The sequence below is a fragment of the Merops nubicus genome, unplaced genomic scaffold (assembly GCF_000691845.1).
Source record: "Merops nubicus isolate BGI_N331 unplaced genomic scaffold, ASM69184v1 scaffold12446, whole genome shotgun sequence".
Taxonomy (NCBI): domain Eukaryota; kingdom Metazoa; phylum Chordata; class Aves; order Coraciiformes; family Meropidae; genus Merops; species Merops nubicus.
In genome coordinates, this window is record NW_008616987.1 from 39,855 (window position 1) to 51,455 (window position 11,601).

General features: G+C 40.2%; 1 protein-coding gene across 1 annotated transcript; it reads right to left on the reverse strand.

Moving 5' to 3' along the window:
• Nucleotides 1–1,421: 1,421 nt before the first annotated feature.
• On the reverse strand, nt 1,422–11,322 carry ZDHHC7 (zinc finger, DHHC-type containing 7). The gene is made up of 6 exons (XM_008942998.1): nt 11,010–11,322; nt 8,471–8,595; nt 4,459–4,555; nt 3,916–3,997; nt 3,001–3,131; nt 1,422–1,946 (listed from the first exon to the last, which is right to left on the reverse strand). Exons 1-6 carry the CDS (start codon nt 11,313–11,315, stop codon nt 1,770–1,772), a joined length of 918 nt encoding a protein of 305 aa, XP_008941246.1. The 5' UTR covers nt 11,316–11,322; the 3' UTR covers nt 1,422–1,769.
• Between the last annotated feature and the right edge of the window lie 279 nt (nt 11,323–11,601).

Here is an 11,601-nt window from a genome sequence, read left to right on the forward strand (position 1 = left end):
TCCAACTTTCCCTCAGGTTACAGGAGATGTAGTTTTGTTCATCTGACCATGATTTCCTTGGATGTGTCCACCCAGCAGTTCTCCAGCATCACACGCCATCCCCCAAAGCAAAGTGAACTTGTTAACACAGGATTGCACAGTTTGGTTTGCAGGGCCACAGATAATAAAGGGATCCCTTCAGAATCTCACCCACCCAGTGGTATAAAACCTAATGGAGGTGGAATCGTGATGCCACAAGCAGTTACAAAGAAATGGAGAAGCAGGCCACTGAAAAATAAAGTCTAGCTCCTGTAGTATGTAAACTTTATAATGCAAGATTCCTCAGCACGTTGAACTGCTTGAGGTGGGACAGATCATCAGTGCCACTGGCAAAGCATAAGCAAGAACAGGACAATTTTAAGGCAAGTCCCCAAAACAGGGAGCTATTTACTTTCTAGGCACGGTTTCAAGCTGTGTATCAAGGCTCCTGCTTTATCATTTATATTGTCATTAGTTTATAGAACAGATTAACAGTAATACAAAAAAATAGTCTAAATGTAAATTTTCAAGAGTCCACTTTCAGCTGAATTTCATTACTTGCAGATTTAGAAACATTCCTTAGCACTACTGTTGTTTGTCAGGCCCACATAAAGCAGTTCTAGATCTATATTGCTTTCATTTCTTGAAAGTAGTTTTGGTTGGAAAACTGTTAAACTAAAAATAATCCCTTCTATTACAGATCTTTCTATATTTAAACTGTTGGACTTGAGAAAGAAGCAACTTCCCTCATTCCTCTGATGTCTTTGTTGCATGGACCATTAACAACCTTCCTCCTGTGAAAACCCTGTACAACAACAAAAAAAAAAGGGGGAAAAGCAAGACCTTACAAAGACAATGGTTTTCCTTAATTAACTCCAATCTGCAGTACATTCATTTGAATCTCTCACAGGAGGATACAGTCACTGGTCCCACTCACCCCTGCACAGAGGAATCCTCAAACACCTACACTTCAGTTCCTCTAGAATCAATGCATTGTCAGCAATCTGTACCTGATTTTGGCCCACAGCCTCGAGTTAGAAGTGCTGTTCACTGAAGATTTAGAACTCACTTAAATGCCACGTTGAGATTCATACTGCCAAAAGACAAGACGTGCTTTTGTGAGCCTGGGAAGACGTTTGGCAGGGGTGTAACAGTGCCTCTGATGTGTTATGCTGCTGTGTGCACCAGTCCTTTGAGTCACTTGCATATGAGGAACGTGTGCCTGAAGCAGGACACAAGGACAGCTCTGTTTGTTAGGACAAGCTGAAATATAAATGACAACTGAACACACCACTATTCCCTGAAAACTGGATTTAGAAGGCTAGGTCTCATGGGAGATCTTTGAACTTTCACCATAATGCTCCTCCTTATGATTGACAACTGCACCTAAGTATATATATACTTTTTATAAAAACACACCGGTAATTCCCCAAACATTTATCAAATAAAAAGGGTTTAACAAAAAAATGGATAATCTCAGAAAATAAATTACAGTAGCATGACAACTTTTGGCTTCTTTAGTGTGACCACGTGCTTTTCCATTGTTCTCTTGCTGTTTAAGACCACGACAGATCCAGTTCATGTCTCTGAAAGTTAATGAGATGTCTGTGACGATAAACGTATAAAACTCTGCTTGCTACAAGCAAATGTCTGGTATCGGCTTCACCTGGTCACAGATTATATGCAGACAGCCTCCTCTGGCCCCAAATAAATAGTATAGAGTATCCTTGCAAGTCCCAGAATCATTAGACTCAAACAGAAAACTCAGGTCCCCCTTTCTTTGTTCTCAGGAGGAGGCGCCTGATGCGAAACCCCGCGAAAGGATTGATCCAGAGGAGGGAGGGCTGGCCCCCAAACACGGACTTCATCCCCTCCCAGCGCAGCCGCCGCTCCCACGTGGGCTTCTCACTCTTCAGTCTTTCAATCTCCTGTACAGAAACAGACAGTGAAGCCCCAAGTTTCAGCAGGTCCCACAGCAGGCAGCAAAACTGACCACTGGTTTGCGTTCTTTCAGCCTATTGTTTTGTGTTTTCTTTTAATCAGCCAGCTGATTAGTTTCTTACTGGTTTTTATTCAGTAAGGAAGAAATAAGAATGGCTGATTTAGCCTTGTGGGCACAGGACAGAAGACTCAGAACACAACACGTGGTCCCAATCTCCCTCTCCCCTCCTCAAAATAAAAGACACAATGACCAGACAAGCTGATGGACCAGGAGAGGACCTACAGGTGCTATATCCACACTGGAAGTTGTTTACTCAGTTAAGGAAAGCAGACAACAAGGCTTCCAAGAAGGTTCTTGTGCTGCAATTAGTCTCTAAGCCAGCCTTACTCTCCCAAATGCATTATTCTGATGATTTGGGTTTTATATTTCCTGCTAATGAAGGCTGGGTATTTATCAATTGCTTTTCCACACTTCACTACAGGAGTACCCTTTTAGACAGTCTCACATGAGAAAATTCTGAACAGCCACAAGATTCAAATTTGTTGTTCCCAGTCAATTCTCTACCACAAAACACCCTCTTCAAGGCTTAATGCTGCAGATCTAAGAGCAAAGGAGCCCAAAGGTCCAAATTCTGGTTATACTCTAATTAAGTGTATCAAAGGAGAGGGTAGTGCCAAGGGTTGACAGAAGGCGCCCAGTTTAAGTGGAAACCTGAGAAAAGCAGACATTTCTCACGACACACAGCAGCAGTTTGTTGATAGCTGAGAAGTGAGAGTCCAAACCAGAAGACAGAAGCTGTGCAATCTTTGCAGCTGAAACCCTAACTATAAAATTTATGTCAGAAAAAAAAATAATGCAAGAACTTCTGTTAGAAAGCAAACCTCAAGTATTTCAAGCCTTAAAACCATAGAAAGTAAAAACGATGAGCTCTCAGATCTGGGGTTTTCTCCAAAATGAAAGAATCATGCAGATAAAGCATCATCTAATCACACCCTCCCATGATAACTGTTAGAGCACAGAAAAGAAACCAAGGTCTTTACCGTCTCATCGTTGCATATTGAGTGGATTTGGGTGCCAAACATGACTGCAGTGAAAGTGAGAAACAGAAAACCCTCAAGGCACAAGAAGATCATCAGGATCACAGTTACAGGTGGGGAGAAGTCACTGCATTCTGTGAAAATGATACAGGGAGTTATAAATTAAAAAAAAAAAAATCTATAGAGCATGTTCACACTAAGACATCCCCTCTTCAACAAATAGGAAGATAAATATCTGGCACTCGAGCCAATATTTCACAATTAAAACAAAGTTCTAATTTCTAGCACTGCAGCAGCTTTATTTGCTGCCCAAGGAAATAAAGAATTTAAAGGAAGTCATAGTAACACTTTTGGCTTCCTATAAAGCACATTGTACTGCACGGTCCTGCCTCAATATTTCAAGTGTCTCAAAAAACAATCAGGTTACAGTCACGTCTCTGGAAATCCTCTGATCAGCTGATTAACTCAAAGTTAAAGAAGGAATGGGATCGTCTAGAGGAAGCAGAATGTTTAAGGATTAATATTCCATCCATTTAAGGAATACACAGATTCCCCTTTTCCTTCAGGTACAAGGAAGAACATGATCAACCATATTCTGTCATGAGGACAAGATCAGAATGAGCTCTGGCCTACTGGGACATTAAGAAACACAAGCCAAGGCTTAAACAAAAAAAAATGGACATTTCTTTTTCTACAGGAGCCACACTTGACTCCATGAACAGAATGAGGGAGAAATTGGGTTAAGTTTTAGAGAGATGGGTAAACAGGTAAGAAATGTTTAAATATTTTCAGGCCCCCACTTTAAGAAGACTGAAGTCCTGTCATATTCCATACACAGGACTGAAATGGGGTGGCATGCCACAACTCACCCCTTAATATCTGAGAGACTGTGACAGTTAAAGTTAATTATTTGCTTACCAGTCCACTGCCCTCGGACACAGGAGAAAAACTGAAACCCACACAGGATGAGTGCATGAGCTGAAATTAGGGCTATATACATCTGGAAATGAGAGAGAGTGCTTACTTTTGACTGCTGCTAGGTATTAAATCAGACATTCCTTTCAGCCAGCCTTCACCACGGCACAGCAAACACTTCCTATCTCCATTTTTAATCCAATACAACCATGTAAAAAACTCTGATTAAGCTTTTATCTAAAAACCTGGGCAACGAGGAAAGTTTCAGATTAGCTCTCTAAATCACAGCACCATTCCACTAATTGTTACTATATAAAAGAAAGCAAAATGAAGACAGTTTGAAATAACAGTGCTTTGCAAGATTACAATGAGTATGACTAGAAATATCTTCCTGCTCGGAGGACATCTTGCATAGAAGGAAAATAAAACCCAAACAACACAAAGCAATTACACCCTTAAGCCATTACTCAGTGCTCAGCACAACCAAAATTTTTATGATCAAGGTGGATTCATACTGAGAGAGAGCTGCTGTTGATTTTCACTCACCGTAAACAGAACAAAAAATCTCTGGTTTTTCTCCCCCACACAATTATTCACCCAGGGGCAGTGGTGATCCATCTTTCGAATACATCGTTTGCAAATACTGAAGGAAAGGGGAAAAAAACAAAAGACTTCTGTTGGCAAACACGATTTTGCATTGTCATGCAGAAACAAGGGCATCCAGTGGTCACAAAAGGATGGGCTGAAATCTTTCCTGACAAACTAAACAGGGATGATTTTATTTGCATTTCTTTAAAGAAACTATTTGCTTCACGACTCTGCTTCTGGTTGTTACAAAAGTGATGGTGTAGGTAAAATATTCTTTACAGAAGAAAAACAGCATTCATGGGAGAATTGTTGCATATCCAAACAGTGTCCAGCAAATCCAGTAAACTTGTTTTGGGATGCTTGTGGCAGTGTATGAGCAAAGCTTCTACTCTTTACCCTCTTGCTAATGGATATTTAAACTCTACTGTTCTTCACTACTTCAGCAACTAATTGCTTAGTCTCTGCCCAGTTTTGAGGCAAGGTGATTTCCAGAAAAGTCAAATATTTCAATAACTCCCCTTCACATCTGCTAGGTCATACAAAGGGCTCATTTCTCTAATAGTCAGGTCCAGCCACAGCCAAACACGAGTAGTTATAGAAGAGAAACAACAACAGTTGCAACATGTGTTGAAGTTCTTCCATAAATCAATAACTTAAGTAATGCTGGTGATTAATTTTCCGTGCTTTGTACTTCAGACAGCCACACACTCAAAGCATTCCAGATTTTCCTGCAGAACATCCAAAATACTAAGCATTTGCATTTAGGCAGCCACAAAGCCAAATAAGCCTTAAAAAAAAATGGAGGTATTATTATTCCAAATCCTCTAGTGCATTCTTATTTACCTGTGGTAGCAACAAATGCTGCAGAGACAAGCCACAAAGCAAAGCTAGGTGACTGTCACTAGAATGAAGAAAGAGATGGGGGGGAATCAACTCTCCAGGGCATAAAATAAGTTAAGTCTTCACACAGGCATGATTATAAAGTAACTCACTAAGAGGCAGAGCACAATCCTGCTACAGGAATGAATCCCAAATCTCTCACTGCTCCTCTGAAGCTCCCTTTGCCCTGAGTTATCATAGCCCAGCCCCTACATTCCCACTGCCTTGTTTTATTAATGATTCATCCTCTCATGCAAATTATTTTTCAATAGTGCCAGTTACACATGAAAATCCTGATGCCATAACTGAACACCACAACCCTTCTCTAGTGCAAATAAGGAGGAATCACTCAAGGGAAGGCATTCAGAAAGCTCTCCAAGAGACTTTCATTTTCTTTCAAAGACTTTCAAGGACCTGTTGCCTTTAAGTTCAGCCTCTCCTGAATTTTCTAAGCTCTGTGGGGAGGTGAGCTAACTCCAGTCACCACACCATGAAAGCCTCCTGAAGGAACACAGAATATACACTGTCACTCTAAAAAGAATATTAATGGGAAGCACTGAATAAAATCACATCTAGCCTCAATCAATCTAAACACTGGAGGGTGTGAGGTGGGCAGGACTCACTGTTGTTCATTCAGCATTTCTCACAAGCCCATGCAGAGCTTAAGCTAAGCTAAGACACAGCTAAAGGCATAAGAGGAATCAGCCTGGGTTACAGAAATTTACAAACATCTCAGTGAGCTCATTCTGAAGAGCAGTTCCCCTCCCCTTCCCTCCCCAGGCACTCCAAAGAGGCAAGAAATTATGAGAGCTGTGCTCCTTCAGTGACCAAAAAGCATTCACTCAAGACAGGCCTCCTCCTTATGCTGAAAATATTAACAGCTTAGTAAAATCTCAGTTTAATGTATTGCTCTGAGGCTAGATATTTAGCTGTAACTAAGTTTCTTGTCCTTCTTCCCATTGCTAATGTGCATTATGAAACTATTTTTCTTCCTTTAAAGAACTTCTGCTGCAGTGTTGCACAACAATTTTCATAACTACATCATAAGAGTCTCTTCTGTTAATAATTTACTACTCCAAACACAGGCTGTGGCTTTGAGGGTAAGTATTTCCCAACAGGAACCAACTTCAATTTCCATTTTCAAGTCTCTTCTATCAGCAAATTGCCACTTTGACTGCTTGGGACTAGACCATCCTTTTAATGTCCTTGGAATGGGTTTGTAAAGCCAATAAAAAGTCAGCAGTACAATCAAACAAATCTTTTTTTTTCTATTCAGTGGACTTCTGCAGTGCTATGGTAAAGAATCAGACTCTGGTAGCTGGTTTCCAGCCCATTTACCTGTCTATGAAGTATGTATTCAACAAAGAAATTGCATTCAAGAAGCTAGAATAAAAATTCATTGTTTTATTTAAGAAAAGTAAACAGCATTTACTAGTGAAATGAGTAACAGAAACAAAGACATGAGAAGAACATGACAGCTGGCTTACAAAAGGCTGGCACAAGCACTTTGAGGCTCCAGCTTTCTCTTTCAGATGCACTGTGCAAGCCCCAAAATGCATCCTTTGCCCTTCTGTGAACATCTCAGAGTATTTTACCAAAGTATAAAAAGTCAAATGATTCACAAGACAGGCAAAGTAAAAAAAAAAAAAAAAAAAGTGGAAAGTAGAAAACAAATCCTTTGACAGCATCACAAATATCCATCACTACAGACACTACCCATTCTTCCTCTGCTTTTACAATAAATGTGGCTCTAATTTCTGCTATAAGAAATGTACTTTATGTCCCTACTTAGTTTATTTTTATTTTTCTTCCATGAAAAAAGTGATTTATCAAACAACATAACCTTAACATCATATGCAGAGTTCAACATCAGATGCCTTCATTTAGGGTTACTTCCAAATTAGTAAATCCCATCAGGACTGAAGAAGTGGGCAACACTTCAAAGATACCTGCAAAGTCTCTTGGAGGGACCAGCCTAAATCTGAGCTGAGAAGAGTGGCAAGGCCCAAATTATGCTCAGCAGAGGCTCTTGGGTGTCCCTGTACTGCATCCCAGGAGCCCAATGCCAGAACTGAACCGAGGGCACAAGGCTGGTTTGGACCTCCAGAAGTGCTATAAGTATGAGTATGGCTCATACTCTGCCCCAGGAAACCAGCTTTGCTTCCAGCCCCAGGCCCACCAAGCAACTGGGACAGCTGCCTTCACAGAGCACTCAACCAGAGCTAATAAAGCCAGCCAGAACCAAACTGGCTGCACCAGAGGGCAGGCCTGGTATCTGTACCCAAGCAAAAGCCACCCCACCACACAGAAACACAGTGAAGACAATTCTATACTTGGCTATTTATACATGAAACTTCTCCCTTCACACTCCAGACAGAAAAACCCACTCACATCTGAGAGAAGAGTAAGATTTCAGTGCCAAGGCTGAGTATTTGTAATGGGAACAGCTCCTCAGCCCTAACGTTCACACACAGCCAGACATTTAATTTAGAAACCACCAATTTACAGAATAATTTGGGAGTCCTGACAAGACTTCACTCTGTTCTTTTGAAGGGCACTAGTTCAGAGACCTAAAATTTAATATGCCACACATCACTCCTCACACCTAGAGAGAGCCACCAGAAACATTTACATATTTATGTAAGTCTTAATTATGCAGGCAGATCTATTTTCAACCCCCACACAATAAACACTACAAATGTCTTAAATCAGAAGTTATTTCTTCTGTCAGAAATTTCCTTGGGATTCCTCCCTTTGCCTTGGATTATCAACAGTATGGTACAATAATCAGAATGGCACACAGGAAAAAATATTCCCAGATCAAAAGGTATTTAAGACACCATAGTATGATTATTTTTAAAAACTCTTCAGTCTCTTGTTTCTTTCCCCTCACCCACATTCATTTTTGGCCACAGCATATGGCCAAATGTATTATATTGATAAAATATTATAAAATACTCTGCAATGTACAAGGTTGAAGATTTACTGGATACCAAAATTTGTAGGGGAAAAAAACCCCAACATATAAGTATCCAGAATGTTATTCCAAGGCTTTATATTTGTTAGTGCTCTGAAGAGAGCTACAGCCTACCTGCAATGGTGTGCACGTTCAGGTTTGATACTACAGCACTTGGGACATTTGTAGATCACTTCTCCTGGTTTCAGTTGCAAATTATCCATGTATTCTTTAGTGGCATTTCCTTTGGGTACAGCCCCCTGAAATCGTTTCAATTAAAGGAGAGAAAGCTTCTTAAATGGCATGAGAGCATTTAAAAATACATTTTATAGATTTCACAGCAGTGATCTCAGGGTAATGGCTCAAATAAGTTCATTTATTCAATGATTCAATGTAAGTCAGCATCATTCCAATGGAATAAATTACTTCTTCTTGACCTCCAATGCAGTTTCATTACAGCAAGACTCATCTGTGGCCAAGTATTAGCAGCATTCTGATAGAACTTACTGTCACCAGCATATATAAAATGAGGGAAAACACATCTTCACAAGCAGATATGAACACTACAGGTAACAATATTTGCTGAGAAGTCACCCTGAAGAAGCACCACTACAAGAGACCTGATTTCTTATGTGCCATACATTAATTGTGACATCAAGGCATTCAGAAAAGTTAAATTAGCAACAACTACTTGAAAGATGTTATTGAGCTCTCCAAATCCAAGATTTTGCCACCTGCTCCCTATATACAAGTTTCTGAGTAACAATTAATCCTTTTTTTCCTTTATACTTCAGCTTTTAGCTTGGACACTGCCCACATGAATCACCACCAGCTTCTCTACCATTCACTATCCCACATACTTCACACAGGGAGAAGCTTCTCCAGGTCAGCTTAAAACATCTGCAACACCCTATAATTATATTTAAAAAAAAAAAAGCCTACTGGCAACACCACCACTTTACAGACACCTCAAGGAAGTTTTAGGTTAAGAATTAAGAAACCAGCAAGTACTTCAGATTCAATTGCAAAACACATTCTACTTAGGCAGAAAGTTTGTGTTGCCTATGGGCCAGAATAACAACCCTGTCTTTGTACTGCCTGAGACACAGCCCAAATTCTGTCCCTGATGACCTCTCTGGCTAAGCAGTGCTTCCAACTTGAGCCAGCTGGTATGAACTGAGAGTTTCTTAAACACTCATGTTGTATTGCTGAAGTGTTTTTTTGCAAGGTGAATGTTCTCCTTGAAGCGAATACTTTGGGGTAAACACGGTGAATTACGCCAGAGAGAGAGCTCCTAAAGGACAAATTCCTCTTGTTCCACAAATTATGCTTATAAAACACATCTCACATTGTCACCTGTCACTAAGGATGATAGCTTCAGGACATGCTTTTAGCATTTTGCTGATAAAAATATGCCCCATTTCAAAAACATCCTTCATAGTCTCGGATGGTCATCACTTCACTTCAAGGAAAAAATCTATTTTTGTAGTTATAAGAGTAAAGTTAATTCACATGTTTTCAGGCAGTTTATTCCCTTTTTCCTTCAGTCTTAGTGTCTATCACACAGTTGTCTCCCATTCTGAGAGTCAGCAAGAAAGGAGTGGAGGAAAAAAAAAATTAATCTCAATTTCTATCCTGTTTTATCCATAAAAACCAACGTAGGTCTAGAAAGACATGAAATTTTATCAGGACATATTTTTAAGCAATCTGTCCTTAGACCATTGACTTTCTCAGCTGTCACAGTCTGTTGAAATCATAATATTTCATCACTGGGTGTGGGCTCAGAAGTAAATCAAAGACCTAGAAAATCATTAACTACAACATCCTGCTGTTTTGTTGAACACTCCCATAACTTGTGTACACTGTTACTATCACAAAAATCTGGAGAAAAGGGTTTTCTCCTCATCCCCAGATTTGTTCTCTAAAAAGAGTAATAGATTTTCATACAAAATACACAATTTCACCTCTCAAACTCCTAAGAAATGAGTACCTTGAAGACCTCTTACACCTACACTGCTCCAAGGTGGGTTCAGCTTAAATCTCCCTTTCCAATGACTTCAAACACAACAATGGATGAATCACACAGGTCAGCAGTTCTAATTTTATGAATTTTATGCCAATATGTGACTGAGGTTTTTCAACATGTCTATCTCTAGAAGTTCTTTCACGTGCCATAAATGGAAGATAATGTTTCAAATAACACAACAAGATGAAGCTACAACTTATTACAGAGTTCTGAAAACGTATCTGATTGATGAAAAAAGCAAAAATAGAACAGAAAACACTAAAACTTTATTATTTCCTTAAGAACTGGGTTAATATTTTGCTGTAATAAAGTACTGATGAAAAAAGAAAGCAAAAATAGAACAGAAACCACTAAAACTTTATTATTTTCTTAAGAATTGGGTTAATATTTTGCTGTAATAAAGTATATTTCTCATGAGCTTAGTCTTCTGAATTAATTTCATCCTCCCTGCTCGTCAAGCCAAAGATTATTTACAGTTTCCTTAACAGAACAAGAGGAGAAGTACAGATCTCAGCCCTTCACCTCCAGGGGGTGGAACTCAACACTGCTTTTCCTAGCAGAAGATGGGCATCCCTTCTCCAAATGCCTCCACAGACGAGGAGCTACACGAGAGGAGAATCCAAGGCCAAGGAAGGCTTGCATACTTACTGGATCAGTTAGCATAGTTCTCAGGTGCGATGACAAAGCTAGCACTGCCAAGCAGTTAAAGAGAACACCGTTGATCACAGAGTACCAAAAGTCTTTGGAAGGCAGCAACATGACAAAAGTCACTACGAAGTCTGCATAGACAACCAGAAGCCACGTCATTATAGCACAGACCATACCACAGCCATCCCGGATGAACCAAACCCTCTCTGCCATGTCAGCCTCTGAGGAAGAGGAGTCGTAGCTCTCATTTTCAGCAAGGAGTGGGTGGTGCTCAACATCACGGAACCTGTGCCCTGATGACTGCATGGTTTTCTGGCCTGGCCCTGCAGGAAGCAAAGATACTGTTAGTGGGCAGGAGGAAACTGGAAATACAGGTGGCTCTTGTTCAAAAGAGAGGACTGAAGAAGAGTGTGAGGAGTCCTCCCCCTGAGGAGGAAGGTGCAGCAGAGACAACGTGTGATGAACTGACCACAACCCCCACTCCCCATCCCCTTGTGCCACTGGGTGAGAAGGCAGAGAAATTGAGAGACCAGGAAGAAGGGAGGGATTGGGGGGAAAGATTAAAGTGTTTTAAGATTTGTTTTTTGTTTTT

What these genes read in the sequence shown, in the direction of transcription:
- ZDHHC7 (XM_008942998.1), bottom strand. Translation starts at nt 11,315, where the DNA reads ATGCAGTCATCAGGGCACAGGTTCCGTGATGTTGAGCACCACCCACTC. An exon ending in GAACTATGCTAACTGATCCA is followed by an intron (nt 8,596 to 11,009) that starts GTAAGTATGCAA and finishes AAACGATTTCAG; the next exon opens with GGGGCTGTACCCAAAGGAAA. An exon ending in GAACGTGCACACCATTGCAG is followed by an intron (nt 4,556 to 8,470) that starts GTAGGCTGTAGC and finishes CCTTTCCTTCAG; the next exon opens with TATTTGCAAACGATGTATTC.